We start from the raw sequence: 15,462 nt of genomic DNA on the forward strand, positions 1-15,462 counted from the left end.
TCACTGTGACAATCACAAATGCATTTAGTGCTTTTTAAAATTGTTGTATGCCTGCCATTTGTTCACACCAGGATTTCTCTTTTACCTTCATTGTGGCCAGTGCCTGTGGGCTGGTTGGGCTGTGCCTTCCCCTCTCCCCTTCCCTCTGTATGTGTTATGTCACAGTGGCAGCAGAAATAAAAGTAGATCTACTGATGAGAAGGTTGGTATGGGAAGTGAAATTGAACCTCTGATAGCATTCATTTATTTGATATTGCACTGAAGCAATGCACTCAGTGAGGCCCAGAGCTCAGATGCTATTAGGTAGGCAGAGGTGCTTCTTCACACTTGTTGAGTGTGGCAGAGCCACCCACTCTCAGGCAGCTGCCAAGCTCTTGGAGCCCACAGCGATGGAGATGCAAAGGATGCATCTTCCTTGCAGTGCAGACATTTTCTTGCTAATGAATAAGGTAAGATCAGCAAGAATGGCAAATGATGGGCTATTTTTAGGGAAATTCTCTTTATTGCCCGCTTAAGCATATATAAGAATCCTGATGAATCAGACGTCAAGGCAAACAGCAAGCTAACTGTTCTGTCAGAACAATTAAATACATTCCATAAAGTATCCCCATAATCTAGCTAGATTCAAACTCATTATATTTTTTCCCTTAAGAAGAATGACTTAAATTGAGAACAGGGCAAAAAGCTGAGAAAAGGGCATAAAGTACCTTTAAAGTTTCACTTTGTACCGTGTGTTTTTATCTTTTCCTGCAGCTTCTTGAAATGCACTCAGCGCTAAGTGGGCTTGCAGTAGACTTCTGATGTTAAAAAATTTGGTTAAATGAAAGTCAAATAATATTTTGTGCAACCTTCCCCATATGATTTTGATTGCTTCCTGAGTCAAGTGACCGATCGCTGCTTCTTTTTCATCTGTCTCGCACAGTAATAAGCTGTTGACCTAAGCATTATTTACATCTGGATGGCAAGTAATATTTTTGCCAATAGTCGGCTCTTGTTTACTGCCCCAGGCCTCGTGACAAGCTGGAAACTGCATAGGAAAAACAATAAATCTGCAGCCGTTCCACAAAAATATTTTTTGCCATTGGGCTTTGTCACAGTGTTCATTACAGTTTTCCTGTCATCATTTTCTTCTGGAAAGGAAAAAGAAAAGAGTGAAGATTGATAGGCGTGTACAGCTAATATTGATTTCTTTATCAAAAACACGCAGCCCGTGCAAACCTCACGGTTAATTTGCATCCGATTGAAATGTGGCTGGACCCAGCCTCCTCCCGGGGGAAGGATGTTTCCACCTTCTTACCAAAGGCCACATGGAAGCAATGAAAGCTGATGCTTTGGGTGAACCTGATCAGCAGGAGACTACAAAACAGCTTTTGTCTCAGCAATGTGTAAAATGCGCAGAGCAAATCAAATTTGTTTATATAGAGGCTGTTTTCTGGAAAGCTTCGTGCCCTGTGTGGTAAATTGCAGAGGGAAACTTGGAATTTCAACAGGGTTGTTGACCAGCCCTGAAGGGGCTGGGAGTAATGAGAACATTACATGTGCATAATTTACGATACCCCCTAATTGTCACTGCAAATTGCATTCCAGAAAAGCAATTCAGCAGCTGGGTGCTAGTTTTATCAGAGGCCAGCCAGGTTTGCTGAGTTGGTTCATCAGGGTCTCGTATTTTCAGCACAGGCCCTGTCACGGGTCTAATGTAGCATAGCCTGCTTCCTTCGTAATGAGACCTGAGATAAAACAGTAGCTGAAGGGTGCTCGGGTGCTGTGCGTCTCCTGGTTTGACTTTCCATTCCTCCTATGTAGGTACAGCTGTATTTTGCCTGCCTGCCAGAGGAGAAGGTCCCTTATGTTAACAGCCCCGGAGAGAAGCACAGGATTAAACAACTTCTCTATCAGCTGCCACCCCACGATAATGAGGTAAACGGAACCTGGGAACGCACGGTCAGGAGTGAGGCCTTGCTTGCCTCTTCCACATGGAGAATTACCTGTCTGTGTACTTATTACAAGCCTGAAACTTCTCTTGTGCTGGCATCTGACCTATAAACCAGCCTGCTGTGTACAGAGTCTGGTGTCTAACTGCGTTTCACTGGTGTGCAGATAAGAGCTGTCTGGGAGGACGCTGCCTTTTCTTGTCGGGAAGGTTGGTGTCACTGCAATAAACTTAACACAAGTTGGCTTTATAGTGTTTGCAGCCACCCACCAATTACCAGGAACCTACAAATTCTTGGGATTTCATTGTAGCACACAAAAAGGATGCTTTGTGACAGTAAAGGGTTTGCATCTCAGATATGCGGTGTAATTTGGAGCAGAAGTGGAAATAACAAACAAGCTGTTTGTAAGAAAAGGGGCGGGGGTGTCAATGCTTAAGATCCTGTGTGCTGCAGTGCTGAGCTGTAGGCACTTTACCATAAATCTAAAGGATGTTGTGGCTGATTCAGGCTAATTCCTTTGTTTTAGGGCAGCAGCAGTTCTTGGTTTGGCTTTTTTAAAGTCTTATTTCTTGTCTGGACAACTGTTTAGTTAAGCATGTTGTTGTTGTTCTTTTTTTCTTGTAACTCAAAATTTCTCTCTATGCTGTGCTTGTGTTATGCCATAACACAACTGAATACTAAGATTGTAAAGAAGACAAGCTAGAGAGCTTTAATGGTGATGGCCAGTATTCCTGATACATTTTTTGCATGTTATACGCTTATTTTTTTGAGGTGCTCTTTTAAAAGCTCGGGATCTAAAGTAAAGTTCTCCTGCCTTTTCTCTGGAAGGTGAGATACTGCCAGTCCTTAAGCGAAGAAGAAAAGAAAGAACTGCAGATGTTCAGTTCTCAGCGCAAAAAAGAGGCACTGGGACGAGGCACTATTAAACTCCTCTCGAGAGCAGTGATGCATGCAGTCTGTGAACAGGTAATACTGCTGGAGCCACAAGCCCAGCACTGGGCTCAGTGATATATAACTACAGTATCCCAATAGTAAATGCAGTCTTATTTCGTCTATGCCTGAGCACACACAAAAAAAGGATGTTTTTGAAATGGCACATAAATAGAATGAAAGTAGTGCTTGCTTAAGCAAAAGCAAAACCTTTGATACTAGCAGTGAACTGAGTCTGATGTACTTTCTACTGTCGCTGACTCGCACTGAAATAGTGACAAATGAAAAACAGGCATTTATATCAAAATATTGCTGGGTATAAAATAAATTTCTGTTCACAGAAGTTTTGTTGATGCACAGAATTTGCCCAGCCCAAAACCTAGGGTTTTTTTTTTTCTCTCATCAGAATGTCAAAATATAATTATTTTCTCTAAAATTTTTCTCCCTTCCAGTACTTGAATGGAGCGTGTAAACAGAAGGGGGAACAGCTGTTTACATGGATTGATAGTGGTAGGACAAGGAGGAATAAGTTTAAACTAATGCAGGGGAGGTTTAGGTTAGATATCAGGAAGGAGTTTTCCACACAGAGGGTGGTGACACACTGGCACAGGTTGCCCAAGGAGGCTGTGGATGCCCCATCCCTGGAGGCATTCAAGACCAGGCTGGATGTGGCTCTGGGCAGCCTGGTCTGGTGGTTGGGGACCTGCACATAGCAGGGGGGTTGAAAATAGATGATCATTGGGGTCCTTTTCAACACAGCCCATTCTATGGTTCTGTGAAATAAAGCCTTTGTGTTGGGCATGGTGTTTTAAGCTAACAGTCTGTGATTGGAAGCACGTTCACTTGTTGGTTTTTGTTCCCAGTGTGGTACAAAAATAAATGGCGGTGAAGTTGCAGTTTTTGCCTCGAGAGCTGGCCCTGGTGTGTGCTGGCATCCATCATGCTTTGTGTGCTTCACGTGTAATGAGCTCCTCGTTGACCTCATCTACTTCTACCAAGATGGAAAAATTCACTGCGGCAGACACCATGCTGAACTACTTAAGCCTCGATGCTCAGCCTGCGATGAGGTAAAATTCACACTTTGCATTCAATCCTCCCACCTGTTACTGTTCTGTTAACAAACTGCATCGTTTGCTTGGGCAATTACTAAGAGCAGATGCATTCCCTCAAGCAGTAAGGGCTGTGGTGCATAGTGGTGTTGGAAAGCTGAGGGGTGTTTCATTTTTCGTCCAAATGGCAATATGACAAGCAAAGGGATTGTATTTAGAAAGCACGTACCTGCTTGTATTTAGAATTGAGTCTTGTAGATTGAATTAGGTAAAGAATCTGTAGAGATATTTAAAAATGTCATCATAATAGCAGCTATTTGTTGAGTTCTGTGACCTCCTTTAATTTATTGCTTTGAAAAGTAGTCTTTTTTCTTTCTTTGCTGTTTAAAAGATCAAAATGCCACAGTAAGTATAGGAAATTGCTGTTTCTATCACAGTACTCAAAAGCCAGTTAAAGAGAAATAAATTCAATGTGCTAACTGTGCAAGTAGGATATTTTGTTTGCTCTGAGTCCTGAGGTGAGTTTTTTCCCCACTTTCATTAAAGTTCATTTTTATCTCTTGAAAGATAATTTTTGCTGATGAGTGTACAGAAGCTGAAGGCCGCCACTGGCACATGAAACACTTCTGTTGCCTCGAGTGTGAAACAATCCTGGGTGGGCAGAGATACATCATGAAGGATGGGCGCCCATTCTGCTGTAGCTGTTTTGAATCTCTTTATGCAGAATACTGTGAGACCTGTGGGGAGCACATTGGTATGTATGTCCTTTTTAGGTCTTAAACTTACAAACTTGGGGAAAGCCGATTTGAAAAAACAAAAAATACATTCCGGAACTGTAGGTTCTGTAAGTAATTTCTGAGAGAACTCAAAGTATTGTTGTTTCTCCCTTTCTAGGTGTTGACCATGCTCAGATGACCTATGATGGACAGCACTGGCACGCTACAGAGACTTGCTTTTCTTGTGCTCAGTGCAAGACCTCTTTGCTTGGCTGCCCTTTCCTTCCAAAGCAAGGGCAGATCTACTGTTCAAAAACCTGCAGCTTGGGTGAAGATGTTCACGCCTCCGATTCCTCTGATTCAGCATTCCAGTCTGCTCGATCGAGAGATTCCAGGAGGAGCATTCGCATGGGAAAAAGCAGCCGCTCGGCTGACCAGTGCCGCCAGTCTCTCCTCCTGTCCCCAGCCCTCAATTATAAATTTCCTGGTCTTTCAGGCAATGCTGACGATACGCTTTCTCGTAAGCTGGATGATTTAAGCCTTTCAAGGCAAGAGGCAAGCTTTGTTAACGAAGACTTCTGGAAAGGAAGGGTAGAGCAAGAAATGCCTGAAGACCCTGAAGAATGGGCTGAACATGAAGACTACATGACTCAACTTCTTCTGAAGTTTGGTGACAAAAGCCTTTTCCAGCAACCTGCTGAAGTAGAGATTAGATCAAGTGAGCACTGGATTTCTGATAGCATGGTCAAGAGCAAGTTGGACTTGAAAAAAAATAACCCAAGCCTAGCAAGTAAGAAATATCAATCAGACATGTACTGGGCCCAGTCGCAAGATGGTTTGGGTGACTCTGCGTATGGCAGCCATCCAGGCCCTGCCAGCAGCAGAAAAATCCAGGAGCTGGAGTTGGAACATGGGGCATCAGGATACAAACATGACCAGACACCTTGGTATGGAGGTTCGCTTGAATGTTTGTCTGATCTGAAGCAGCAAGAACAAAGCGTTCGGGACTCGATGGATTCCTTGGCTTTGTCAAACATAACAGGTAATGGCAGGGGAAACCGAATGGTTTGGATGGAGAGGTCAAATCAAGCAAGGATGTTGTATGTTTTGAAACAAGCTTATATCTGTGATATTTAAAAAGCTTTCACAGCAAGAGATATACGTAAAGTAAGCAATAGCTTTTATCAAGCACATACTCTTCCATGAGATTTATTTGTGCTATTTAAATTCTATTTAAATCCTTTTCTGCTTAAATTTTCTCTTTGCTTATAATGACAACAATATAAACAGTGTTAAGGAGACAACGTAAACAATGTTAAGCAGAGTAAAAGCGGTCTTGAACTCTGCATGTTATATACAAACCACTGCTTCAAGCAAATTTTGTACCTTAAGTACAGGAAGTTGCATTCTTTGCTAGGATAATTTTAAAGGTAATCTGCAAAACACTGTAGATTTCCTGATTTGCTTGTAAAATTATGTAGAAAATCTGAAATAGTAGTAACCTTCTTAGCCTTAGGAAATGAGGTTTATGAGATTATCTTTCTCCGTTGACTAAAGAGCAACATAATCCACTTTTGTGAACCTCCTTGTCAAATGTGACTGAAATTAGCCAAAAGGATAGAAGTCAGATATTCAGGCATGTCCATGTTTTGTGTGTCGCCCTCCCATCTCTATTTCCCAACAAAAATTACACAAAACAAGACAATTGAGAATTGGCTAAAAGAGACAAACTGCTTTCCTTCTGCAGCATGAAAGATTCTAGCTACTCCTATAGGTCAGAGCCAGCCCCAGCCGTGTGCTGTGTTACCCACGCAGTTAAGAAGGAAATGATGAAAGGAGCTAGGTGTAGGGGTTAAGGAAGGAGGAATCACAGGCACTGCATTTGGATGGGGGTTAAAGAGCGAATGAAACTCTTGTTCTGAGGAAGAAGGGTCATTTGACACAAAGCCGGAATAAACCAGACCAGCTTACTGTTGATGACTTTCTGAGAGTAAGAATCCTTCTCTGAGAGGGAGCCTAGCTTTTTCGGAACAACGGCTGGAATACTGAATTTAGTGATACCAGAAGCAGTTAAGCCTTACAAAATGGTAAGCATGGATTCTATGAGGGCTGCTCTGAGAGTAATGTCCCCTGTTTTATTATACTGGCCCGTGGTGGTGGAGGTGGTCAGCCTCAGCAGGGGTTGAACCTTCTCACCAATATTCCATCCCATGTTGTTGTTGTGAGACAGATGGCAGCAGAGGGGCAGTCTGACACAACGATGTTTGACATGGAGGTGCGTATGGAGCAAAGATCTGTCACTGAATTCTTCCATGCTGAAAAAAAAATGCATCTATTGCCATCCATCAACGCTTAACTCAGTGTTGGAGACCAACCAGTGGATGTGAGCACAGTGAGGTGGTGCATTTCAGCAGTGGCAACAGCGGATCACCTCTGCTAGGGCAGATTTTTATGTGCACAGCATGCAGGTTCTTCTTCACTGCTGGTTAAACTGCACAGTTAACAGTGGTGACTGTTGAAGAGCAGTGTTATTGTGCTCTTCGTGTCTGTTGTAGTTTCCACAGAAATCAGTACAATGCATCACTTTCAGAGGGACCTACATAGAATAACTTGAAGTAATTCTTTTCTCAGAGGCTTAGCTCTATGCGTGTTAGAGCTGTTTAAATATTTTAAACTCACTAAACTTCTTCCATTCTCAATATCCTAGTGAGAGCAAGTTCTTAAAGTAAGTAAAAACAATAGTTAGTTACTTTTATGTGAAGCTAGTCCTTTTCGTAATGGTTTCAAAGAGCAAAATCCCAGAATGGCTGAGGGTAGCAGGGACTTCTGGCTCCACCTGCCCCAGCCCCTGCTCAGCAGGGACAGCCAGAGCAGGGTGCCCAGACCCACATCCAGGTGGCTTCAGATCTCCAAGGAGGGGAACCCCGCAGCCTCTGGGCAGCCTGTGCCAGTGCTCCGTGTTTCCTAGTGGTCAGAGAGAGTTTAGCTTGTGTCCATTGCATAACACTAACAAAGTCTGCTTTCATGAAGTGTTCTTAATGTTTCATTGTGATACCTATTTCTTTGATACGCCTCTAATAATACCCTTTTTCCTTCTTTTTCCACTCCCACCACAGGGGCGTCAATGGATGGAGAAGGCAAGCCACGGCCATCTCTCTATTCTTTGCAAACTTTCCAAGAACTGGAGGTAGAGGACTGTGAGAAGATGAGCAACATGGGAACTCTGAACTCTTCAATGCTCCATCGGAGCACAGAGTCTTTGAAGAGTCTGAGCTCAGAGCTGTGCCAGGAAAAAGCATTACCAGAGGAAAAGCCAGCGCATGTGCCTGTACTGAGAAGATCTAAATCCCAGTCTAGACCACAGCAAGTCAAGTTTTCAGATGATGTTATTGATAATGGAAGCTACGAGAACGTTGAAATTCGACAACCTCCAATGAGTGAACGGACTCGTAGGCGCGTTTATCATTTTGAAGAACGTGGAAATCGACCTTCTCATCACCGCAGAAGAAGTAGGAAATCTCGTTCAGACAATGCACTTAATTTGGCCACAGAAAGAAGATACTCTCCAAAAGAGAGGTTTCGTTATTACTCGCCTCAGGATCATGACAAATTTATTCAAAATAAAAGCTCACGTGAGTTTCGGGCCTATATTCAAAATGCAGAGCTGTACGGCCAGTATGCCCATACTAGTTCTGATTATGCACTGAGGAATCAGGCGGTTGATAAATTTTTTGGATTATATGGTGAGGAAGATGACTCCTGGTGCTCAACTTCATCCTCGTCATCAGATTCTGAAGAGGAAGGGTATTTCCTCGGACAGCCAATTCCGCAGCCACGGTCACTGAGATACCCGTACTACACAGATGACCTTTCTGGTCCAACTAATGCGTTATCTAGTTCTCAGTTCGGACAAAGGACAACCAAATCAAAGAAGAAGAAGAGGGGACACAAAGGGAAAAATTGCATCATTTCTTAACTTGTTTTAACAGTGGGGAAGACCAGTCAACTCTAGCAACAGTTTGAACCACATCTTTTTATATTAATAATTGTACTTAGGCAAGTTGCTGAGGTTCTTAATGCTTTGCCAGTTTAACTGATAACCCATTCAGTTTACGTTGTGAAAGTAAAGTAACATTGAGAAATGTCACAATGCCAAACGATGATCTGTTCAGATTTCGCTAGGTTTACATACTGTGTTTCAGCTGTCAAAATATTGTTGCTGCGTTCTTGATACAGACTTCTGTAGACTTTACTTTACGCTCTCTATTCACCCACATTCAGTTACCTGAGAGAGAGGATTCGGTGAAGATCAATAAATAAAACTGTCAGACCTGTACTGTAGCTGTACATACCCGTACGTGGTGATACTCAACTTCTCTCCATCAAACAGAGGGCTACAGACAGCGCCCTCTCCTCATCGATAGAACTCATTCTTCCTCTTTGATGTTTCCCTACAAAAACTGGAATTATTATTATTATTTTTTTTTTAACTGACTTAGGAAGAAGCTGCTTTTCCATAGATTCCCCCATTAAGGTGTGAAAAATCGGACTGTGGGAGCTGAAATGCTTGAGGCCTTGATGCATCCTAAAGCAGCAGTAAAGGGTTTACATGTTTAACTTCTATGTTTTTCCTTCCAGTTTTTGTTGTTTTTTAAAATAACTCCATCCTGTGTTGGTTTGGTTTTTTTTTGTGCCTGTTAAAAGGAAGATATTAATTCAGCTGTTGGAATTGGACTTGACTGCCAGTGAGCAGTGATGGCTTTTATGTCATTTCCTCCGCAACAAAGCACTGAAAGAGAAAGGTACAAATGGTGGGATCCTTTGCTCAGGCACATAACCCCATTTAAGTCAATGAATCTACTTACATAACAAACAGTTTCATAAGGGCTTAAAGGATTAGGCTCCAAAATTCTGTCTTTTCAAATGTATTATCCAGGTTTTAAAACGTATTAGTTGCAATTCTAAATCAAAAAAATTGCTATTTATGACGTAGTATTTCATAGGCTTAAATGTATTCATAATTTAACAGTGCAAATACGAATGTACATATTGTACAGTTAAGATTTTTAAAAGCTGAATATTTTTATATCCCTGAATTTGAAGAAGTTTGTTACGATATCGAACTAGATTTGTTAGGGGTTTAACAGCAGCATTATGGATGAAATAGTGCTTGTATTTTAGTCAGGGAGTTTAAAAATATTGAAAAATGTTTAGTGCAAAACAGCTTAATTTTGTCTACTAGGTATTGAAAGCTCTGTATGCATGGTGGGGCTCTGTAAATACTCTCCAAACTATGGCCCTCTTAATCTTGCAAGTGTTATTTATGGGTCAAGCAAAATGTAAACTATATAAATGTAAAAACCACACAAGCCTGGAATATATCAGTACAACAAATACCCAACTCCTGTGGATGTGGATTTTTTTTCTTATTGTTTCCCTCTTTTCTCAGAAGTCATCTCCATGTTTGCTTACATCAAGGGAGAGAGACGCAGGGTTGTCCTAGAAGGCAAGTTGGTAAAGTAGTTGCCTTGAATTCACCTTCAAGGTAAAGCATTGAGAGAAGCTTATTTTAAGGAAAGAGCAGGACTTTGTTACTTAACACTGATGTCTGCCCACTGAAATAGTAAACGCTAAAACAGCAGGCTGTCTGACCACCTGAACACAGGTAATTAATGAAGAGATGAAGAAACGGGTGCTTCTTACATACACAGAACTGGCAGATTGAACTGAAGTCATTTTTAAGGATATAAAAAGTTTTGGAATAAGAGCAGCTAGAAATAAGGGATGGAATGGATACATGAGTATTGCTCACACCCAACAAATTGAAGTTATTGTTACAGCTGAGTTAAAATAGCTGTTACTTGCTTGTCTTCTTCAGGGTAAAATAAGCAGAAGATCCTTTATTCCCAGAGGTGTTATTCACCATACGAGTCCTTTTCTAGTACAAACAAGTCTTGTGTACATGAAAGATGATCAAAGAAATATCATGCTACATCACAGGGGCCCATGGGCAGCTTGCGGGATGCCTCCAGCTGGCAGGCTGCCCTGGTGGCTTAGGCAGCATTTACTTTTCTGGCAGCTAAATGGCGGTTGTGCTTAAGGACATTACAACAGCCAGCCTGCTAAAGACTTCCAGGACTTGAGGAGTGATACTGACTTGTTAGCATTTTCCCCCAGATACTCAAACACGGATTGGGATTTTCCATTCTTAACTGCATTTGCAATTACAGGTCATCAAAATCCTCTGCTACTGCAGTAGGGCTTCATGCAGATACGTCCCAGCAGCACTTGTTCTAAACTGTCTTACACCATCTTCAGAGATGCAGCACATACATACTCTCCCAAAGCACAAAGCCTTACCGAGTATCAGATGATAAACGCTTTCCAATCACTGTCTGTGATCACTTCTTTCTTTTTCTTTCAAACAACACAACTATTCAGTGCAGATATCTAGTGTCATTTCTAAGCTGTCTTCAGAGAGTTCGCTTCCATAGCACCTCTCTCTAAACCTCCAGATAAATGAGTTGAAAGATGACTCTCTTCCCCATACTGTTATTAAAACAAAACAACAAGCCAAAGGAAAAAAAGCAGCCATTCTTTCCAGCCCAAGGCAGGAGCTGTGATCTCTCTTCCCTTGAGACAACACTCGCTGAAGGTACAGCTGCACAGCACAGTGCCCAGGGAAGCAGTGCTCTGGCTGAGCAGCTTCCTCAGGGCTAGCTTAGGTACCTCAACTTTGAGACACGTTGCTCTTCCTTACCCAGAATCATAGAATAGAATCATAGAATTGCTCAGGTTAGAAAAGACCTTAAAGATCATCGAGTCCAACCTCAACCTAACCATACTGCCCTAACAACACTCTGCTCCCTCCTCCGTTTTTAAACACATCCAGGGATGGTGACTCAACCACTTCCCTGGGGAGCCTATTCCAGAGCTTAACAACCCTTGCTGTAAAGAAGTGTTTCCTGATATCCAACCTAAACTTACCCTGGTGCAACTTGAGGCCATTTCCCTTTGTCCTGTCACCTGTCACCACTCACCTGTGGCTGCAGGGCCACAAACAATTAAGACTATTAGAAACACTTAGAAAATTGTGTTTTCTGAGGATCACTGAGGACATTCCCATCATGCGAAGAGTAACAGGTGCCTGTAACCACATGTAACAAAACAGGCAGCTTTTTGTACTACTACCCAATTCAAACATTATACACTAAGTTTAAAGATGGCTGTAAGATTGTTTTGTTTTTCTGCAGCTTGATATAAAAGATTGCTCCTTCGTTATTTTTGAACAGTTTCTTTTGGGAAATGTTTCTAATCCATTCTTCCACCTTAATATGAAGGAAATGATATGCACATGATAGGAAGTGCCCACTCCCTGCACTTGACACAGGTACAGAATGTACAGCTTCGGTTTTGCATTATTGGAAGGCGTGCCTTCATTGTGTGTGGAGCTTATACCTTCGTGATACCAAGAAACGTTTAGGCCACACATCTTCACCTTCCCAAAGACGAAATCCTGCACAGAAACAGAGTCACAAGGAAGCAGTTCCTCTGATACGCTGTACTGGCTCCTCTTCTACCTGCAGTGGCTGTATTGCTGACTTCCACCCTAACTGCTCCACTTGTTGCTCAAGGCTGCCAGCTCACCCCCACTGAGAAGACAGATTCATTCATATTCTCTGCAGCCTTAGCAGCTAATTCTGCCCTTGTTTCCTTCCACTTCCTTTTCCCCTTTCATTCTATAAGGGCATCTGCACATTAATGAGTCCTAGAAGTATGTTGTGTTTCCAAGAGCTCCTGAAGGGACAAAGAACAATTCCTGGTGCACAGCGTGGGTTCCTTCTGTCAGTGCTTTTCCTGCCCCTTTCTAGCAGTCCCCTCGAGGCTCTACAAGAGACCAAGGACAACTTCTTATACTGATACAAAATAAAATTCCTTGTTCCTACAGGAAGCAAGAATAAGAAAATGTAGTTCTTGCTCAAGCTTCAGTGGCGTAACATTTTACTGACATCAGCATCAAGGATACATCACAAAAGTTTACTCATGAACATTCAGCACCATGCCAAGTATTAAACAGGGAAAAAACAGCCACCAATCACTTTCATAGAAACAGCATTTATTAAAAAAATAAAAATAAAAGTGTCTCCTTAGCTCATCAGTAAAAATAAATCAATTAAAAACAAAAGAATGCTAAGAACATCCTAGGAAGATGTTGACCTACTGACTAACTGCAAAAACACAACAGTGTTGTAAGCTCTATAGAGAAGCTCTTGCAAAATCAGGTACTTTTAGAAGCCTGACTAAATTTCACTATGAGAACAAAAGAAAGAGACTCCTAACACAACATACAGTAACAATGGACAAAAAATATATTAAGCATGAATTCACTGTTTTCTTCTTTAGTGTTTCTAACCCAAAGCAGAAGCTCAGATCTACCACCTGAAAAACTATCTGGTCCACAGTGAGCCCTGTTTGCGACGTTTCTGTCTCAGAGAACATTGCCTGTGGTTGCAGGACAAGCCAGGCTGTTGCAAAAAGGGCTGGGTCAGGTCTAGCTGCTGTATCATCACAGGTCACCTTTCTTTCCCATCTCCCACCCCAGATCAGCACCCAGTAGGATCAGTGAGCTTTTCCCTAACCCTGCAGCCCTGACATTAAAACTAATCAGGCATCTCAGGAATTTGATGGAATATATATTTAATGCACCACATCAAGGTTTGTCTGTGTAAATGCTGTGGTCGAGTACCTTGTATGTGCAAAATCGCTGCCACTGTATTTACTTTTCTGCAAACCATTTGGCAGTAATCTGAGAAGCTACTTAATAAGGGGCTGAATCCATTGACATTTTCATTTAATACCGTGCGTATGGGAAACGGTGAGCTTTAGTTGTCGGCCATTGGACAGAATTTCATGTTTCTAAATACATGCATAGAAAACAATCGTTTACTTTTTCTTGTCTATGACTCAAATTCTCCCTCTTCCTAAAACGTTCAAGAAAAACAGTATCACCTTCCATGTACACATACCAACAGTCAGGATACCCACCAGTGCCAACGATTCCTAAGTTACGTTTCATCTCTGCAACGCAATGGCACAGCACTGGCAGTTCCTTGCCTCTACTCAACCATTCTTCCCAGCTATAAGTCACTCTCTATCAGGTCAAAAATGGCTCCAGATACTACACTACTACAGAATCATTTAGGTTTGAGATAACGCATCTGGGATCTACTTAGGGTTTAACTTCACATTATACCTGATCTGAAGCAATTTGGAGTTACTAAATAGAGAGATGGCCCAGACCTCATCTTGGCACTCCAAATTCCTGTGCCTTCTTGATTTCTGAAGATTTACAAGGCTTCCTAACTGTTGCACAAAAAATGGTGAGGTTTAAGGGATAAGAAGGGGAAAGGGTAAAAACAGAGTCCTCTCCTCAGTGTCTGCCTGTGCTTACATTCTGTAAGGTATCGCTCAAAATAAAAATCATTACAAAAGAAGACAGTTGCAAACAGTTAACAAAAATTGGATTTAGTTCTACATAATACTGCTCACTAGTAATGATATACAGTGTGGAAAACCAACATATAAAAAGCATTCGCAGAAGTAGAGTAGGTTCTTCTAACATTAAGTAGGCAGAGTTCCTCTGGCAAAGACTAGACATAAACCCTGGTGTAATTTTACAGAATCCATCTGAAATTCAAAATTAAACTATAATAAATAAATTAAATCATAGCTGTGAGCAATTTTACAAATCGTTCTTGCCTACAGTATATATGAACACAGGACATATTTCTGCATAAGCTAAGGAAGGAAGAACATTCTTGTTTTAATAAAAAACGTGGTGTTTCTGGTTATGCTTACAAACATCAAAATGCAAGTGCACAAACATCAGACTGAATGCGTTTTGCCAGGTAACTGCATAACTTGTCACTTTACAGAACTCTTGAAGAAAAAAACCATCGTTTTCAAAGAAACAACAAGTACAGGTAGAAAGAATAGAACTGTGGAGACCGCAATGAGCAAGGTACAGCCATCTGAGCTATGAAGTAGCACAGGCCTTGGCTTCCAATCTTCAACACAAACTCCCCTTTCCTCACATGAAACAGATGTATGCATTGCAGTGCACGTACTGTATGCAGAGTTCTAACTGTATTTTTGTCTTAGTATGAGCCATCTTTGAAGGATTCTGACATATCTTGGTTGGCAGCATCGTACTGAGCAATGAAATGTTTGAGTTCCTCAATGCATCGCTCACCTATTTCATGCAAATTCTGCCTCAGAGCAAACTGAATGGACTTCTCTAACGACGGATCCTTATCGATCAGCATCTTCACCACCATGCCAAAGGTTTCGCAGTCTTCTCTGTATACCTGGAAACAACATGTTTTAGAAAACAGTTAAATATGAGACTGTCTACGTTAGCACACCAATATTCCTCTAAGTTAGGAGCTACTGCAGAGCCAAAACCAGAGAGCATTGAATTTAACCAGTCTCAGCTGTAAGAAATATTTGCCTTCTCCTCTCTTCTGACCGACTTTAATACAAACATACCCAGTATACAGGACTACTCGAACAAAAGAAATAACTCTTCTTGGAAGAAATGCCAAAGAAGAGAACAAGTTCCTTTTGCAACACTATTTAGTAAGTAATAGCAGAATAAAGCGCAAATGCTAAACCAGAGTTTTGTAAAATGACCTGTAAAATGAATATAACTGTTGTGCAAATTGAACCAGCAATCTCAATCTTTACACAACACTAACTTAGTTTTAAATTTTTCATAGTGCTTTAAATGCAAGTAATATTCAAATATTTTTACCAAACTATGTTTATTTATTGGAT

The 15,462-nt window shown here is 41.5% G+C and overlaps 2 protein-coding genes across 7 annotated transcripts in view; one reads left to right on the forward strand and one right to left on the reverse strand.

Annotated features, from left to right (window-relative positions):
- The window catches only part of PRICKLE1 (prickle planar cell polarity protein 1), a 61,094-nt gene extending 51,067 nt beyond the window's left edge, over positions 1–10,027 (forward strand). For all 3 annotated transcript variants that reach the window (XM_052668981.1, XM_052668983.1, XM_052668982.1), the window contains exons 3-8: positions 1,804–1,917; positions 2,760–2,897; positions 3,725–3,928; positions 4,478–4,664; positions 4,805–5,668; positions 7,743–10,027. In XM_052668981.1, the coding sequence (XP_052524941.1) occupies positions 1,804–1,917; positions 2,760–2,897; positions 3,725–3,928; positions 4,478–4,664; positions 4,805–5,668; positions 7,743–8,602 (2,367 nt within the window). In that variant the 3' untranslated portion in view covers positions 8,603–10,027. The remainder of the gene's footprint in view (positions 1–1,803; positions 1,918–2,759; positions 2,898–3,724; positions 3,929–4,477; positions 4,665–4,804; positions 5,669–7,742) is intronic.
- Positions 10,028–12,721: 2,694 nt separating this feature from the next.
- PPHLN1 (periphilin 1) overlaps positions 12,722–15,462 on the reverse strand; it is a 70,575-nt gene continuing 67,834 nt past the window's right edge. For all 4 annotated transcript variants that reach the window (XM_052668989.1, XM_052668988.1, XM_052668987.1 and 1 more), the window contains one exon: positions 12,722–14,993. In XM_052668989.1, the coding sequence (XP_052524949.1) occupies positions 14,784–14,993 (210 nt within the window). In that variant the 3' untranslated portion in view covers positions 12,722–14,783. The remainder of the gene's footprint in view (positions 14,994–15,462) is intronic.

This window comes from Tympanuchus pallidicinctus, unplaced genomic scaffold (assembly GCF_026119805.1).
Source record: "Tympanuchus pallidicinctus isolate F22 unplaced genomic scaffold, pur_lepc_1.0 scaffold8, whole genome shotgun sequence".
NCBI lineage: Eukaryota > Metazoa > Chordata > Aves > Galliformes > Phasianidae > Tympanuchus > Tympanuchus pallidicinctus.